Source organism: Cydia pomonella, chromosome 2 (genome assembly GCF_033807575.1).
Source record: "Cydia pomonella isolate Wapato2018A chromosome 2, ilCydPomo1, whole genome shotgun sequence".
NCBI classification, from domain to species: Eukaryota; Metazoa; Arthropoda; class Insecta; order Lepidoptera; family Tortricidae; genus Cydia; species Cydia pomonella.
The window spans coordinates 6,503,906-6,523,426 of NC_084704.1; the positions used below are offsets into that span (position 1 = coordinate 6,503,906).

The 19,521-nt window shown below is 36.2% G+C and overlaps 1 protein-coding gene across 1 annotated transcript in view; it reads left to right on the forward strand.

Moving 5' to 3' along the window:
* LOC133532507 (atrial natriuretic peptide receptor 1) overlaps nucleotides 1–19,521 on the forward strand; it is a 365,542-nt gene that overhangs the window by 53,423 nt on the left and 292,598 nt on the right. The window contains exons 2-3 of the mRNA XM_061871235.1: nucleotides 9–281; nucleotides 3,471–3,660. Of these exons, the coding sequence (XP_061727219.1) occupies nucleotides 99–281; nucleotides 3,471–3,660 (373 nt within the window). The 5' untranslated portion in view covers nucleotides 9–98. The remainder of the gene's footprint in view (nucleotides 1–8; nucleotides 282–3,470; nucleotides 3,661–19,521) is intronic.

Below are 19,521 nucleotides of genomic sequence, written 5' to 3' on the forward strand. Positions count from 1 at the left end.
TGTTTCAGATGCTGAACGATACAGTGATATCGAAAGTGCATCAAAATGTGATAAGCGAAGTGCTTCAGTGATTGATCTTAGTGATACGGAAGTTTAACATGGCGTGGTATATAGTGCTAGTGCTGTTGTGTGTGTCGTGTGGTGTTGGAGCTAGTAATTGTAGAGGGGAAGAGCCGAAGGAGAGGTCGTGTGAGAACCTTTGCGATGAGCAAGGGCACTGCGCTGTTAGGGCAGCTTTGTTGCTGCCGCGGAATACGTCGTATTACGCTTCATTGACGATGGTAAGTAGGTGATGATTGCTTTAGTCTACTTTCTGTAATGCAATCTTTATTACGGGCAGTCAATTAATGTATACCTGAATTAATGAATAAAGAATAAAAAAAAGTTGACAAATCAATATCGAATCAAGTTGTAATTTTTAAAGTTCGAATGCTGGTAGGTACCAAAATCAAAATGTATGACTCCTGAGACTACCATCCTCTAGTTATTATCTAAAGACCAATGTTTTGACTTTCTCAAATACGATGAATAATATTCATTTAAAGCTACGATCTAAAAGTTTAGTACCTAACTTCCTAATGGACTTCAATATTACAATATCTAAGCTCGTTAGTGATAAAACATCAGTAGGGCTAATATGGTCGGCTTTTTATTATTTGTCACCATGCCTGTCACGTTCTAACAAGTATGTAAGTAGAAAAGTGACGGGCATAGTAACGTAATAAGCGATAAAAATGAAACCATGATGCCAATGCTGGTTTTTCTCGTAATTTGTTTGTATGCGATAAAACCTGTTCCTAATTTGAATTTATATCATAATGAACTATTTTACATATAACAGTAGTTACGAATTAAGTCATAAATAATCACAATCAGGCACAAAATCGCAGAATAATTTCACGTTGCGTATTTTATTTAGACTGTATTGAGTGCGTCTTTAAACTTCGATTTATAAGCATGCGATGAACGATTGTGCGACAGACCGTTTGTATACGTATTGGTGCGAGCGAGTTGCACCGCGAATATTAAATCGAAATCAGTTTATTGTCATGTGAGCATAAAAAGGACATGCATCTCTCTGCACTCTAAAAGGTTCATAAAACTGCACTCTAAGAGCTACTTATAAAAATATACTTTAGTAGTTTTTTGCTTTTACGAGAACGTTGAGAACACTATTCTGGGTAAGAAACTGACGACAAACGGCTCTAATTTCAAGTTGCCATTTCCATTATACCAAAAGTGAAAGAAACCAGCCCCTTGGGGAAATTCTAGCAACTGAAAATGTCATGGACCTTAAATACGCTATCTGTTTAGACAATGTAAGCTACTAAAAAGTAAACAACATATGTGTATTTCTTGCAAATGTTACCTATTAGCTTTTTAACTTAACATGAATGTGAACCCTAAATTAAAATACACCAAGTAAATGGATATTGTTAAAAACATGGTTGTTCTTTAGAAGTGACTCACTAGTTACTAGGAAATCATTAAATTATATTAAATAAAATTAATGTTCATATACCTAAGGTAAGGTGGGGTAAAACTATCACCGTGACAAGACAAACACTTGTATGGAATCCTCATACTGTTTGTCTTGCCCCGAGCAAAATAGACTATGTTCGTCTTACCCAACCTTACATTTTTTGCAATTTCTATTGAACTATATCTACGTCCTAGAATTTTTCTCGCGCGTTAATCAAGTCACACTTGTATACCTCACAGTACAGTCGAGTTCATAAATATGTGTACATTTTTTGACCTTAATTTATTGCAATAAGGAGAAACAATGTGTACATATTTATGAACTCGACTGTACCTATTCATCACTTAAAATTAAACGCCGCGTTGGCAGCCTTCATATTATACAAGATGCATGAAGAGCTATACAAATTCGTAGACAAAGAGCATAGCCGTGATTTCACGAAAAAGCGGCCCTTCCACGAAATGTTTACAGTATTTTTTTTTATTGAGAGCCCTCATGGTAAGTATTATTTCTCGTAAGTTTCAGCTTCCTATCTCTGTTATTTTCTGAGCGATGATAAAAAAAAATTATAGGACATTATTACACAAATTGAGTAACTCCCATAGTAAGCTCAACAAGGCTTGTGTTGAGGGTACTTAGACAACGATATAATATATAATATATAAATATTTATAAATACTTAAATACATAGAAAACACGCATGACTCAGGAACAAATATCCATGCTCATCACACGAATAAATGCCTTTACCAGGATTTGAACCCGTGACCATCAGCTTCGTAGGCAGGGTACCCACTAGGCCAAACAGGTCGTCATTTTATTTAACCTTTTATAAATAATAAAAAAATCCCACACTGGCTAATGCGATTTACGTAAACTTTTGGTACGGTAATCTCTATATAGTTACTCAAATATTATTTTAATAATATTTTATTTTTCTTTAAAAAATCTATAATAAATATAGGAATTAAAAGTTCAGTATTTTTTCTTGCTTTCTAGAAAAGCGACACCAACAGTTCTTTGTTACGTTATTGCTTATATAAAGGTCTACAATATATATATATATTTCAAAATAATCCAGTTGGTACTTCATACTAGATAAAGGATAAGGTACCTATATCCATACCTTTATTATAATTATATCTATATTTTGCGATAATTTAGTCGCAAAAGAGATTACGTATATTGCAACCTCTTTATCATTAATGATAAAGAGCTTGGTTTCACATACGAGCTGGAAAAGATTTTCTATATCATTTTAAATCTGCACATGGTTCATTTTGTTCGTTAGTTGGTTCAACGTTTATGATGATTGCTTATTCACGCTAGTCATACCTAATACTTAAAACGCCTCATTTAAAAAACAATGTAGGTTTTATTACAATTTTAGGAAGCAGTATTTTTATTGCGATGTGAAATTGAAGTTGGTTTAGCTGAACTGTAATAGTACATTGTGCAACGAGGGGGTAAGTGAAATATTGCAAACGAGATTCACGACAGCCGCAGGCTAGAGTGCATTAAAAACTCCAGTTTGCAATATTCTTACAAATAGATACTGTTTTTATCATACTTCCGAATATAGAACAAAATTTTAAATGAAACATTTCTTAGATACGGTGACATTTCAGACATTCGTCCGCCATATTGTAATTTTTGACAAGTTAGGCATTGAAGGCGCCTACCCGGCAATTAGTACCGATTGAAAATGGTGTAAAAATATTTTAAGCATAAATATTACAAACGTCAGTATTTTCAAGGTAAAATTCATTTAGGTATATTGACTCTAATCAAGTACATTACTTATAACCTACTTGGTTCGTATGAGTTAACAATATAATAATAATAAAAAGCTATAACTCACGTTGGATTAAAATGGACTCTAGTTCCAGCTGCACTCGCGTGACATAGCACGCTTTTTGCGCAAGTGTGATGAAAACGTTTTTTTAGGTTTCCTTTACGGCCTCGCATAAGTAGTAAATGTTTTCAGGTGGAGCCCGCTATTGAGTTGGCGCTGCAGCAAGAGGTCGTCAAGCAGGCCTTTCCGGACTGGGTGAAGTTCGAGTACATGAGCTACGACGTGGAGGACTGCGACTCCGCCTACGCAGTCATCGAGGCTATAGACGCCTACAATGATTGCGCTCACGTCTTCTTTGGGCCGTCTTGTGACTTTGCGCTTGGTAAGTGGGATTATAAAACTACGTCATCAATGTTGCCATTCATTCAAATTCAGGGTTGGCAAAAGTATACATTGTAGGGAATTCTAATTTCGCCGTTGGAGCCTAACATCGCCCAAATAAATTATTAAAATAATAATTTGACTTAGAAGTAGATATAGATTAAATTCACTATACAAAGAGCTGTGTAAAAATATTTAAAAAAAAACTAGTGGCTCTGTGAGCTGCAGACCTCGCGAGCATAACTTAAAACTGAATAAAGCTCCGCCATTTTGAAAAAAAAAAACGACAAAAAAATCTATTTAATTATCAAACCTGCTCACAGAATTTCACGATAATTGGTTGAGAATTGTTACCTGTTATTCTAAATCCAAAAAGGCTCATGAATCGCATGACACAATTTATGGGAGAATTATGATTTAAGGCGAAATTACAAAAAGCCGAATTTAGGCCACAGCCACGGACTTCATGAGCCATTTGGGTTTACTTCACATTGGAGATGGATTGTCGTTAGTATGGGGTCCATATTGAGTTGCATAAAAGTTTAAGTGATATCTTTGATAAGTACACATATACATGTAACAACTTGTGTCATATCATCATTGCGCATACAAATGAAAAGTCATATTATATTGTGTCATTAATTTTTAGCCATAATATTTGATGACATGCATAGCAGTTGTCATATATTTACCTAACCTAAAATTTTATGCGAATTAAATTTATGACTATAAAAATTATGACATAACTAATTTATGAGAAAAACCCAGTTATTCTCAGGAAAAATTTTGACTAAAGATTTTTATGACTTACAATTTTATGCATAAAGTGTTGTGACAGTTAAAAATATGACAAAAGTTGTTATGCGACCAGACTGGTCGGGAGTCCCGACAGTATGGACAACCAAATTTAATTAGCTTGAACAACGAATGGGTCAAAAATTAAAGTCTATCTCCCTTATTCATAAACTTCTACTAAAGTTGACAAGCCGCTAACAATCGTTTGTCCCTTTCCATCATACCAATACGTCGGAAAGGGACAAATGATTGTTAGCGGCTTGTCAACTTTAGTAGACGATTATGATTAAGGGGGTATGACCGTACGTGTTTTTGCCAAACCTTATAATCAAAGAACCGCATTGAAATAATAAGAAATAGCAAGGTCTTTTAGCTGCGTTAGAAACGCGACTACGTATACTTTGGTATATCTTTTTTTACGTACTCACTACTCAAACCCGACTTATCAAGATAACCTTGATAAACATTGCAGACGCATACATTTTTCCAAACCTTAGGTAGTAGATAATTCTGTTCAAGATTTCTTAGCATTTTATTTATTATGAAATAGGTACGTCAAAACGTCATACGTCATTTTGTATCTAATTTATTTACGTCTTCGAAGAACAGCCATTGCACTTACCGAAAAATATTCAGTGTTGATATTCTTCACTATAAGGTGCGTACTTACAAAAAAAAAAACATATTTACTTTGGAAATCTGGAGTTTATGCTAGAATATTGGCCATTATTTGTATGAATATTTAAAAAATATTACCTATACTTCATAATTTGTTCCTCGTCCATATAGAGTGTTTACATCGACAAAATAAAACACAGGATTTTAGACTGGTTTTATCCTCGAATGATGTCGATTAATTCAAAAGAGCTTTAAGGATCCAGCGTGTGTAAATAAATGAGAGGGCCGTGTTGGGTCGCATCAAAATGAATTGTGGTGTTTTTTCGGTCCTAGTATTTAGAATTCGGCACGGGAGTTATATTGTTGATTTACATACTTTAATAACTTTTCCCGGTGACTAAATATGCGTAATATCAGTTAAATAACGTCCTAAGCTATGTGCAGGTCTTTTTTTTTTTTATACTACGTCGGTGGCAAACAAGCATACGGCCTGCCGGATGGTAAGCAGTCTCCGTAGCCTATGTACACCTGCAACTCCAGAGGCGTTACATGCGCGTTGCCGACCCTAACCCCACCCCCCTCGCTGAGCTCTGGCAACCTTACTCACCGGCAGGAACACAACACTATGAGTAAGGTCAAGTGTTATTTGGCTGCGGTTTTCTGTAAGGTGGAGGTACTTCCCCAGTTGGGCTTTGCTAAGGATCCCCACATAGACCGCGGGCCAGGAGCATATTTCGTCAGTCATCGCCTCCCGGCTGATACTTTGTCAGATGATAGTTTAGATGCTGTTTTAAATTAAAAAAACCGTCACCCGGTTGTATCGCGGTGGAAAGGCCGTTAGCTATAAAATGAACATGTAAAAAATATGCGCCTTACCACTTTATGTGCGGCAAAGTATGCGTAATGGGTAAATTGCGTAATCCGTTGATGGTTTTTCAGGCGTTAACGCCTGATGAAATGCTACATGCAAAGTTTCATCATTTGTTATTGCTATCATAAGAAGGTATAGCGCTTATTTTTTACATGTTCATGCGACCAGCTGGTGTTTTACCACCGCAATATAACCGGCTGACAATTTTTTTAACTAATGGGAGGCGATGACTATATTTTTTGTTTTACGTGTTTCGGTTGCTGCCATTCCTAAACCCACCAACGGAGCGGCAGCTGACGTCCACGAGGGTTCATCATACGTTTAACCACTACACGAGTTTTCGGCCGGGAGGCGATTGGTTATGGGAATCTTATCCTGGCTCGCGGTCTAACAGTCATCGCTCGTACGCTGTCCTCATCCACCCGGCTATATAGTTCGTGTCCACGATGACGTACAGATTTGTCAAATCTAACCTTTAATGACATGGAAACACGAGTCAATGCACGCGTCTTGGTCAATGACACGATCTATCTATAGCGATCTTGTCCACATACTGGCTCTTAGTTCATTGTTGAAGATAAACGGCCTAATTCGAACAATGCTTATAAGATATATCAGCTACAGGCTACGAAGTAGCGAAGTAGCTCAGTTGAGCAGCGTATGTGTTAAGAGTAACAAGGCAATTCGAGTTACTACAATTCGATTTGTTTCCGATACGATACCGATCTGTCAGTGTCATACGTGAGGTTAGTAAGTAAATATTCTTTATTGCACCAACAATTATAGTACATTTTACATACATGTAAAACTACAAATAAATTTTAAAGAGAAAAATAAATTTAAAGAAATAATAATTGAAAGAATTTTAAAGAGAAGAGGTTTTTGGTGTAAGAGTTTTTGACACTGACAGATCGGTACCGTATCACATCTTATAAGACAATATTGTTCGAATTGGGCCGAAAGATACTACATACACACATATCCCGAATCTGTTATAGAGCATTCTGTCAGTTTTGTATGATTAACAACTTTATGTGTTTTGTTTTTATACCTACATAATGTTTATTATGAGTTTCAATAGTAGTTAAATGAAATTATGCTAAAAGTTTGTATTAAAATTGAACGGCACCCACTTATTGTATTATATGTCTTGTAATTACAATATTGTAATAAATTTAATTTACCTATTTATTTCTATCTGCTGTCCGTTAACTTTTATTCTAGACAAATAACTACGCTTAATGATTACGTTTTGTTTCATTATCAATTTCAAGAAAAAAGTATAATTTAGACAAAAAGTCTGAGTTTAAAATAAATGAGGGTTCATTTATTTTCAGCGTTAACTAATTTGAGAACAAACGGACCTAACAATTATTAATAGAAGCTAAAAAGCCTTGCTTAAAAAAAGTGAACCGCGGTCTTATTGTCGTTCGTTTTGTAGTTGGCCCCGAACGGCTAATTCTTTGTCTATTGTAAGTAAAACCACCTGAAAAAATAATTCTAATTGGCAAATGAGCGCGGGCTAGTCCAACGCTAAAAAAACAGTTTAATAACTTTTTTATACATAAAATCAAGTTTACTGTAACAAATTTGTTGCCAAGAACACGTATGTGTGTATGTGTGTTCATTTTGCATTGGAAATGGGGCGCTGGGCACGGAGGACACTACATCGAATCTAAGTTAAGACCGTTTGTTGCTATTTTTATTTACATTGTAAATTTGTTTTTAAATTTGTTTTCGTTTTGGTGCATTAAATAATGGTAATTATTTACTTACTTACTTGACGAACGGTTTGGTTAGTGACCCTGCCTATTTATTTATTTTATTTTACTTTAGAAAACGAACTTTTTTTTAAAGCCATTTAATTCCTTAATAATACATTCCATAGTTAAATTAATAAATCATACATAAATAAATAAAATATTTTAAAACTAATTTACATTCATGTTCACTAATTTACATTCATATTCAAAGAAAACTAAGTATAATACAGGAAATTTTATAAGTAAATGAACATTTACCGTACTTAATTACTTTACATGGAGTGTAAAACTCAAAGCATAACCTAATTCCATCGTCATCTTTTTAAAATGTATTTTACGAGTATTATACTTCTTCTTCTTCCTCCTCGTGTTGTCCCGGCATTTTGCCACGGCTCATGGGAGAGCCTGGGGTCCGCTTGGAAACTAATCCCGGGAATTGGCGTAGGCACTAGTTTTACGAAAGCGACTGTCATCTGACCTTTCAACCCAGAGGGTAAACTAGAGGCCTTATTGGGATTAGCCTGGTTTCCCCACGATGTTTTCGTTCACCAAAAAGCGACTGGTGAATATCAAATGATACTTCGTACATAATTTCCGAAAAACTCATTGGTACGAGCCGGGGTTTGAACCCGCGACCTCCGGATTGCAAGTCCCACGCTCTTACCGCTAGGCCACCAGCGCTTTTTTAAATGTATAATATTATACATTTAACTTTACAAGTACGATAGAGAGGTAACACGTGGTTCGCGGTAGGCCCTCTGATGTCCCACTTTCAATCCGGAGGTCGTGGTTTCAAATCCTTGCTCGTACTAATGAGCTTTTTGGAAGTTATGGATGGAATACCATTTTGATATTTATTACTAGCTTTTCGGTGAAGGAAGCCATCGCGAGGAAACCAAATTGAAATACCTGTTAATATAATTCAAAACCCGTTATATTATTTCGTTCATTAGCCCAAAAGTTCATTAACCGGTAACCGCAAACGGATGCGAAATCCATTTCGTTCCCGGGTGATGGAAGGAAACCGGTTTGAAAAATAAAATGGTTTCCGAGCTCTGTAGGCCTAGCACATGATTGGCGCGACAGTATCTCGCGGCGAGATTGACTACCCGTCTTTTTCTAACTATATTAATTAAAGAGGGACTGGTAGTTTATCTCGCCGCGAGATACAGTCTCTCCAATCATGTGCTAGCCCGGCTGCCTGCAACTGCGAAGAAATTCACAGGTGTATGTGTTATCCCCAACCCGCATATGGCTAGCGTGGAGCATGGGGACTGTAGCCCAAGCCCTCTCGCGTATAAGAGGAGGTCTGTGCCCGGCAAGGGGATGTATATAGGCTGAATTATTATATTTTCCAAAAAAAAAAAAACAATTTTGCAGTCCACTGAAAGCTTTCAAAACTTTCAAAAGCATTGTTTATTGCCTTGTCATTTGTCGTTTCAGTTCAGGTCACTGCTCTTATTCCCATTTCATACAGTTTTTCCAGTATAAGTCATCATCATTCGCTTGCCCTTATCCCATTCATTTGGGGTCGGCGCAGCATGTCTTTTTCTTCCATATCTTTCTGTCACCCGTCATCTCATCATTCACTCGCGTTCGTTTCATGTCATCTCTCACACAATCCATCCACCTTTTTCTAGGTTTTCCTCTCCCGTTCCATCCCTCCACATTCATTCGTAATACCTTTCTCGTCACATGACTTTCATCCCTCCGCATCACATGCCCATACCACGCTAGGCGATTCGCTCTTACTTTATCTATTATGGGTGCAACTTTCAGGCTTCCTCTTATATACTCATTCCTTATCCTATCCATTCTTGTCACACCACACATCCATCTTAACATTCTCATTTCCGCTACGTGCAATCTCTTTTCATACGTCACTTTTCCAGTATAAGTGTGATCTCCTATTACAAGAAGTTGTAATTGATGTCAAGGTCATATTAAGCTGGTTGGTAAATGTTATCAATCATCGCCAGAGACTACTGGGGCCCATTCGAATTTTACAAATATGATCGTAATTTGAAATAATCTCGCTTGCACTAATATGATGTTTGTATTATGAGTATATGGACATGGCGTTTTAATTTAACTCCTATATTCGTAACGCAGTAAATAGTAATGTAGGTTATACTGAAACTTTCACTATGCACATGGAGCAGAAGGACCCTTCCCTGATGGAAAGCCACAAGTAATTATTAGTTTGCATCATTTATTTGTGGCTTAGCAACATTTTGACCAATTAGATTTAAAAATTTTATACACCGTGTGTTTTTCAAGTCCGTTCATTTCAAGGGTGCATCTGTGCTTAAATTATTAAGTAACTTTCTTAAAGAAACCGGTATTCTAATTAACTCCATTTTGGAGATCTATGACTTATATTTATCTGATAAAGCCCCTACGAGCGTATACACTTGCCTTAGAGCCTGTTTACATATTTAAGTACTAGTGTTTAGTATGAGTTTGCTACTAAACGCAAGTAATATCTCAAACGATCGATATTCGAATTACATTTTACAACAACGCTTTTACTTATCACAAAAAAAAATATTGAAAATTAACTATGCCATTCAGTTTTTTTAAATTTACTTAGTCATACCCCGAAGTTAACGGATTGAAAAACACACCGTGTACCTATCTTTATAGCTAGGACTGCTATTTTTTGAATAAAAATAAAACTCGTTAAATATAACCTCTATTAATTAAGTTTACCCAGCAGAGTATATTTAATGGTTAAGGGACACCATCAAACCAATATCAAGCTATACCTATGATATCAAAATAATATTCTTAAAAATTAGAATGCATCCCCAGGAGCAGGTTTATTGTTCAGGGATTTTATACCAATTAAAAAGTTGAGGACTTTCGCCGGCTCTCGAATTAAGTTACCAAAATATTTAGACAAAAAAATCGTGTCTTTAAAAAGAGTCGCAGATGTTCAGAATATTACCTACTCAATTAAGTTTTTTTTATGGTTAGTACAAGAACAATATTACAACAAACTAGCTCCTGCTTACGATTTTGTTTACGTGGAATGATGATGATGATAGTTAAAACTATCCTATGTCCTTCCTCAGGCCTCAAACTATCTGAAATATTTCCATACCAAATTTCATCTAAATCGGTTCAGCGGTTTAAGCGTGCCGAGGCAACAGACAGACAATTAGTAGGGTAGAGAGCCTAAAAGACTTAAGTTCTTATAGATAGTGCCATTTACGAAGACGCGTGCCTTGACTCGTATAGTCATGTGATTAAAGGTTAGATTTGACAAATCTGCGCGTCATCGTGGATGACACGATCTATACCTAATTTGCGAGGTGCTAAACATAAAATAAAATATGGGCCATGTACTACTCCATTGTGTCGTACAGCGTATGCAACAAATAAGTTCCTCGTCATAGCTTGGAAATATTCTTCGTCAACCTATCGTTTTCCCGGTTTAGCGCCAGGGTCCGCTTTCCTACTCAATCTTCTCCACTTTGTCCGGCCTTCTCTTCTAAGGTTGTTCTCTTCCATGTCCGCTATCACGACGTCCAGCCAGCGCTTCTTAGGCCTACTGCGGCCGCGTGATCTAGGGCCTTGGACAGTCAGGTCAAGGCATATATCCTGATATAAACCAGATGTCTGTCCAACAGTTGGTATCTGCGATAAAAAAAAAAAATTCGATGTACCTAAGTAGACAAAAATGTTAAAAATGTTATTATACCAGTACAATATTATTATTTCTGTAACGTTATGCATTAATATAAAAATAAAATGCGTTTAGTAACTTAGTAACCTAATAAGTTAATTAAGTCTTGTTTGAGCAATCATAAATGTTATTATTTATAAGTAAAAATAAAAACTGTTTTGGCTGTGTTGTACTATTGTGCCGGTTCGTTTCCCAAGTTTCAATAAATAAATAAAATAAAGGCCACACAAATGCAATAGACCAGGATTAGATTCGTGTTTGACCTTCAAGTTCAAAGGATCCTGTTTATTTCATTAGTGCACAAAAGGCCACCGTCCAAAGCATTCGTCAAAAAGGTACCAACTCAATTAGGTCCTGTTACAAAGTAAACATTGACTCGGAACACGGGAGCTGAATACGATTTTATTTAATTACAGACTTTGATATAGCGACCATGTTGTGTTGTCATAGTAAAGCTGTCAGATTCTGCTATTACAAATGTCATTAAATTATGAAATGGTAATTTCTAGTATTATCTATCTCTGGTTTATTTCCCTTATGTGACAAGTATATAGTAGATTGTACAAGGGTATACACGCAAGGGTTTATTGATCCGACCGCAGCGAGGAAAAATATAGTCGAGGATCAAAATTGACATTTATGCCTAGCTTTGCTTTTCACTTCGATTGAAATCGACTGATTCGATAATTATTACAAAATTACGATTTTACAAAAAAAAAACACAATATTTTAGGTTATTTTACCGTAAGTATTTGTTCAAGACTAAAGAAAATCGTACAAGACTAAAAAAAAAACTTACTACCCCTTCGTGTGTCAGACGCCATTATGTACATACTTAGATATATGCTGTTCTCCCGCTGCTGCCAGGAAGCAATGTCGGCGCATCTGCTAGTGTCCCGCTGCGGGACATTTTTAGGTACTCTCTCTTGACGGAAAGTTGAGTATCAAACATTGGTTCTGGTGGTTCTGCATTGCTCTAACATATAACAAGGCGAGATCATTAGACAAGGATATACTACAGTTGGTCAGTATCGTCAACAAATTTTTAGGCTTATAGAAACATCATTACTCCGTATTTAATTGGGCGAAGGTGTGTTGGCCCGCCCAACCCCTGACAGATGCGGCAAAATGTGCAAAATGGTGGGCAACAGTCGTGGCCATATTTTTCCTTCCCGCTGCGGGAATTCGACACACGAAGGGTTTTAGCATTCTCAATTTTAACAATGTAATTAATAAAAATATTGACAGTGTGCGCTGTCGCGACGTGGGAAGCATTTTAATTGTTATGTCATGCCATATCTATAGTTAAAATATCATAGAATGCAAATGGTAGGTAATTATATTAGGTCCATGGTTGACTTATTCCGTTGTTAAACGAATATTTCTAAATTATGTAACCTTGTTTTGGTAATTGTATTTATATAACCTACGCGGCACTCAATGCGAACCAATCCCCTTCGAAACATGTCGCACGTGTAACTAAAAATACGTAAGTTAAACCATAACATTAATTTAATGGTTTTATCGATATATCGCTCTTAGATGCTGCGAAAAATGTAAAATATTTTATATACAGAAATATGTTTGTTTATTAGTATTGGAATACCTATATCCAGCTAATCCAGCTATGTAAGTAATAAGGAAATGCCATCTACGTAATAATATTGCCTGTAGCACTTTTATGGCAAAACGAGTCCCGCACAGTTTAATAATGTTTTATTACAACCATAATATCACCATTAAGGCATATAAAACTGACATTATCGTCTTCGCTGACGCGTATTTTGTCTAAGTGAAATTGTTTTAGTAACTTCTGCCGATAAAACACTTATTGGTGGGTATAGTATACTGTTTTCTTACCTGCCTACCTAGTCAAAGCGGTCAAAATAAAAATCAATTTTCTCAAATTGTAGTATTAAGTTCTTTTGTGTTAATGTTTGTTTTTATGTTATTAGTTATTTTCTGGTAAAAAAAAATTGCTTCAGAAATAAGCATTGTTTTCCTCAATGTTGTCTCTCCAGTGTATGGTGCTTCTTATTGCATGGTTACCCTAAACTGTTACTACTACAGCAATCGGGATACTTGCAGGTACTCTGACCTAACCAGTTCATTACGATGCTTCCTCTTTGACAGCCTCAACCCAAGTGAACGAGCCTGTCCAACATTTACCGTGTCCCCACCACCTGCTAAAACTACCGTGTTTTGACATAATGTTAAATCGTGTTCAGTATAATGTTATTTTTCCAACTACCCCTGTATTAATCGGGGTAACATAATAATGTTGTCACGGTATAATTATTATTTAACTGCTATCTTAAATGTAAACATAAATAAATCATGACAAGTGTTTTTTAATCATTTAGTAACAATATGAGTATTAGGTATTTTATAAATACTTAGTTCCTGGCTATTAGCATTGCAAGCTATAGAAAGTAATAATTAGGTATTAAATAACTTGTTACACAGTTGCGATGTTTAGTTAAACAAGTGAAAATCCTGCTGTGCTTAGAATACGTTACCCCAGCTGCTGTAACACGGTTGCATTTTTATGCCTGTTACGTTCTAACAAGTATACAGGGTGGCACTTAACTATGGTATTTGCTGAAAGTATAGTGTTATCTAATTAATTTTGAATCAAATTATTATCATTTTAAAGCTAGGTTAAGTAAAACAAAAATACATTAACAATTAAACGTTTTATTATAGGTGACAACCCTGCCGCTATAAAGTTACTATTTACATTTGCACATGACACATGTCAATCACTTCACATACCTAAAACAGTTTTACACAATTTACATGCCATGTTCAAAAGTACCGCCATGTCTTAAAGTTTTGTGCTACTTGGGAGGTGGCCAACGGCGTGGACCAATCCACTGACGCCCGAAAAGTTCAGTTAGTTTACGTCACACTTCATCGTGGAATGAGCTGGTACTCCATCTTGTTGGTACCAGATAAGTTGTCTTTCGGCCAATGGCAAATCTTTGAGATAATCATAAAGCTCCGTATCTAAGAGGTTCATGTATCCCACTCTATTGAGAGTTGGTGGTAAAAACACAGGCCCTATAATGGTGTTTCCGTGAATTGCCGCCCAAACGTTCACTGACCAACGATATTGGTGTCCTGTATAACGATATTCGAACAGTTTTTCTTCAGCATAGACATGCTCGTTATGCCGATTCCACATTCCGTTTCGTGTGAACAAACTTTCGTCGGTCCAAATTACGCGTTTGAGAAACTCTCCATCGTCCGCCAACCTTTCCAAAAGCCACCGACAATATGCTTCCCGGACAGGACAGTCTCTAGGAAGCAAAGCCTGAACCTTTTGAATTTTGTACGGGTGACGGCCGGCACGTTTTAATATTCGTAGTATTTTTGTATCATTCGTTTCAAAATGTCGGCCCACCTGTCTCGAACTTGCTCTTGGATTTTGATCGAAGTATCGCAGTATCCTCTCTTCAAATCGCACAGCAGCGTCCACCGCGTTGGTCGTCCTGCCCTGTTCGTGGTACGATGTTCCTATTGTTGGTAACACGATCAATAGTACGCAAAATTGTCATATGCCCCGTTGGATGGGGTGGTGGGTACCTGTTTCGGTACTGGCGTAAGGCTTCGGCGGCATTGTAATTGCACTCCGCGTACAAAAAAAGCAAATTTCAATAACCTCTAGCATTCAATTGAGGCATTTTGAGATAATTTTAATACCATATCAGATATTTTGCCAATGACAACGTCAACTGTATTCAATCAATCGTCAAGCAAAAAACTGGCCAGTATTATTAAGTCTTAAAAAGGTTCGTCGCTACATGATAGCTTTGTTATTCTTTTAAATATTCTTGACGAAGATATTTTACAATTTAAACATTAGATTAACTTGTCAATAAATTATAAAATTGTAACAAAAATTAAGTAGCAAGTATAAGTGTAGTCCGGCAAACCAAATGTCAGTAATTAATAAGAACGTAAAAAATACCATCATTCTAAACAACATATCTTTTTTTAGAATAATGGTACTAGAAAATAAAGAGACAGTATGATTTTGTTTGTCTTTAGTTGAAATGAGTTACTTCCTTGCCAAACTATAATTGCAAAATTTGGTTGGTTTAACCTTTTTGTTTATTATTCATAATCGGCAATCTCGTCCTGTCAATTCCTACACATGTATAGGCAATATGTCATTTATTTTGCAGTGACATGTAATTGTCATTTTTTTATGTTTGATACTAAAGGTCATTGAACTTATTTTCAAGAGGTCATTGCCCGCTCAACTTGCTAGGGTTGAAACAGGCGGATTTTTGCACTAAAGTTTAATAAGATTTATCTCGTAAACGGTAAAGAATATTAACATAGTTTATTGGTAAAAAATAAAGCTCTTAGGGTGAACCATACCCCGTTTTTGTAAAAGTTCTTCATTCTGTTCCACGCGGTATAAGTGCGAAAGTGACAGGCATAGTGACAAGCGATAAAAATGCAACCATGCTTCCGCCGCAGGCTCCCACGAGCTGTGACATAAGACTGGGGCAGCGCTAGGAAGAAAAAGCGGCCAAGTGCGAGTCGGACTCGCGCATGAAGGGTTCCGTACCATTTGAGACGTATTAAAAAAAAATCTACTTGCTAGATCTTGATCAACATTTTACCACTTTGGACACACATTTTACCATTTTGGAAGTGTCTCTCGCGCAAACTATTCAGTTTAGAAAAAAATGATATTAGAAACCTAAATATCATTTTTGAAGACCTATCCATAGTGTGTGTGTATCCATAGATCCACACGTATGGGTTTAATGAAAAAAATTTTGTTTTAAAATTTTATGATGTATTAAAAAAAAAACTACTCACTAGATCTCGTTCAAACCAATTTTCGCTGGAAGTTTGCATGGTAATGTATATCATATATTTTTTTTAGATTTTTCATTCTGTTATTTTAGAAGTTACGGGGGGGGGGGGGGACACACATTTTTTCACTTTGGAAGTGTCTCTCGCGCAAACTATTCAGTTTAGAAAAAAATGATATTAGAAACCTAAATATCATTTTTGAAGACCTATCCATAGATACCCCACACGTATGGGTTTGATAAAAAATTTTTTTTTTTAATTTTATGACGTATTAAAAAAAAAAACTACTTACTAGATCTCGTTCAAACCAATTTTCGGTGGAAGTTTGCATGACAATGTATATCATATATTTTTTTTAGTTTTTTCATTCTGTTATTTTAGAAGTTACGGGGGGGGGGGGGGGGGGGGGGACACACATTTTACCACTTTGGAAGTGTCTCTCGCGCAAACTATTCATTTTAGAAAAAAATTATATTAGAAACCTCAATATCATTTTTGAAGACCTATCCATAGATACCCCACACGTATGGGTTTGATGAAAAAAGATTTTTTGAGTTTCAGTTCTAAGTATGGGGAACCCCCAAAATTTATTGTTTTTTTTCTATTTTTGTGTGAACATCTTAATGCGGTTCATAGAATACATCCACTTACTAAGTTTGAACAGTATAGCTCTTATAGTTTCGGAAAAAAGTGGCTGTGACAGAATCGGACAGACAGACGGACATGACGAATCTATAAGGGTTCCGTTTTTTGCCATTTGGCTACGGAACCCTAAAAAAAGATGATTTTCTTACGTGACTGTTTGTTCGCATCTAAGAAGCATTAACGCATTTACTGCCAACGTGTTCGTAGCGCTACAAGGGTAGCCGATTTTAGCGTTTTCCTGCTTTATAGTGGAAAGCGACTACGACCAGAGCGCCCGCCGAGCGGGTTCCTGGCACTTGATCTTTTATAACAAAAATATGACTTTGCTTATCCGCGAAATAATACCGTGCTAGTAAACTAGTGCTAACCCCTTATACTTGCTTGTGGATTTTTTTGCATGCAATTAATGTTCCCACCCAACCACCGCAAAAATAACTACGCAAATAAATATAACAAACCACCACCAAAAATACAAAACTCAACAGGTGTTTCGCCTCCCTACGAGGGATCAGGAGATGCTGGAAATGTTGATGGTCTGGAGTCCGCACTCGGACACAATATAACGGGTTAATACTAATATTTTGTTTTAACTACTGTGAATTTCCGCAAAGTAAGGCCTGATTCTATTCATTATTTTCTAAGAAACATTTTCACTTTTAGATTAACTATTTAACACTATTTTTTAATTAGTTTTATGTTTAGATATATTTTATTGCTAAATGTTAAAATTATTGATTGATTAAATAATGTAGTATTTTGTCTTTTAGATTGTCTTTTGTCGACAAATATTTATCATCTTAGCTACCACTTAGCTACGGTCTTACATCTCGAAAATAATGTTTCGCTCAATTGGGACCAATCTGTCATAATAAACAGAGCTATTGATAGATTTATCTCATGGGTGAAAGCCGAGAAGATCAAGGCCCGTGTAAGTCCCTAGACTTGGGTCACGAGGTAACTGCCCGGTCGGAGTAGGTACGGGCGGTTCTTGTACCGACATTTTTTAGTAACTAATCCTAATGAGGTCTTATTTCGCTTCTCTATTTGAAAAAAACTAGTACCCTTGCCTGCTTTTGGATTTAGGAACCGTGGCGAAATAATACTACAAAAATGATGGGGCTTTAATGAATGTTTTCATATCGGAGTCTCAATGAATGCCCTAAGTAACGATCGTGAGGTGTCTGGGTTGGCGCGCATTCCTAACTAGCAAATCTATGTGCTGTAAAGGTCGAGAGCACGTTTTTATTTTCGTGTTTTAATGCTATAGACAATATATACACAATTGTTAATCGGTTACCTGATTTTAATTTGTTTTTACCAATTTTAGCTTTACCTTACGCTATTAGCCAAAACATTTTTAAAACAATACACAGTACCAAACCTAATAAATAACTTAGCGGTTAGAATGATTGTTTTACAATTAACAACACAAATTACACTAAGAGAAACACAAGGTGGCACGAAGACAAAAGCGGTATTAGCATATTCTACGGGTACAAGAAATTAACGGGTGCTCGTCGAAGGCAGGGCCACAAATCTCCATTGAAGCCCGTTGTTTACGCTTTATATTGATAGCACTTTCGGTTAGTAAACAAGTAATACCTATTTGCGCTAAGAGCTAGTGATATTTTCCAGGCTTCTGCATCATTTTGAAATGTAATGCATGACAGTCACGCTGCATGGCACTGTTCGTAAATATTGATAATTTAAATTATTTATTTTCCAGTCACGATGACAATTAAATTGACGATGACGATGTAAATTTAGTAAGTTTAAGAGTTTATACTCAACACATACATATTTTGATGTGGTCAAGTTGGCCCCGACATTTCGCACTATTATTTCAACAGCATATACAACTATTACTTCAGGCGCCGTGTCTGTAGATCCTTCTCAGAACGCAGTTCGCTGAGCACTGACGGCCGTGCGAGCCCGGGATCGCAGAAATCATTGTTTTTAAATATATTTTTTTCCAAGCAATTTTCATGTTAAATAGCCTTTGTGCAAAAATAGGTAATAAAAATTAATGGGGCGTTATATGAACGGGCCTTTCTTTACTTTTGAAATCGTTGGGGCCAGGAAGTTGTTCAACAGTGGGTACTAAATTCAAACCTCAACTCTTAGCCTAACCAATGTGAACAGGCTTAAGAGGGTGTTCTGTAAGGCTTATTGATTCTCGCCGATTGCGCCGTAAATTCTGTCACCACGTGATTTGCTGGCTTTGACTTATATAAACCCACAAGGTTTAAATGTATTCTAACTTTGTTTGATTTTTGCTTGCAATAATTTTACTTAATAATGTTTACATCCGGCGTTACTTATTTATTTGTACATTATTACGTAGTAAAATCGTGTAGTTCTATGTATAACACTGACTTAACCTCCTAAGTCCTAAGTTCCTTTTAAAACAACAAAAACAGTAGGGCTTAGATAGTCGGCTCTTTATCATTTGTCACCATGTCTGTCACGTTCTAACAAGTAGGTATGTAAGTGCGAAAGTGACGGGCATAGTAACACGATAAAAATGGAACCATGACGCCACCGCAGATCGAATTTTGATCAATAATGGAATAAAAGAAGGTTCCAAATTCAAAACTGCAAAAATAACTCTGGGTTTTAGGAGGTTTTTGATATGAAATATAC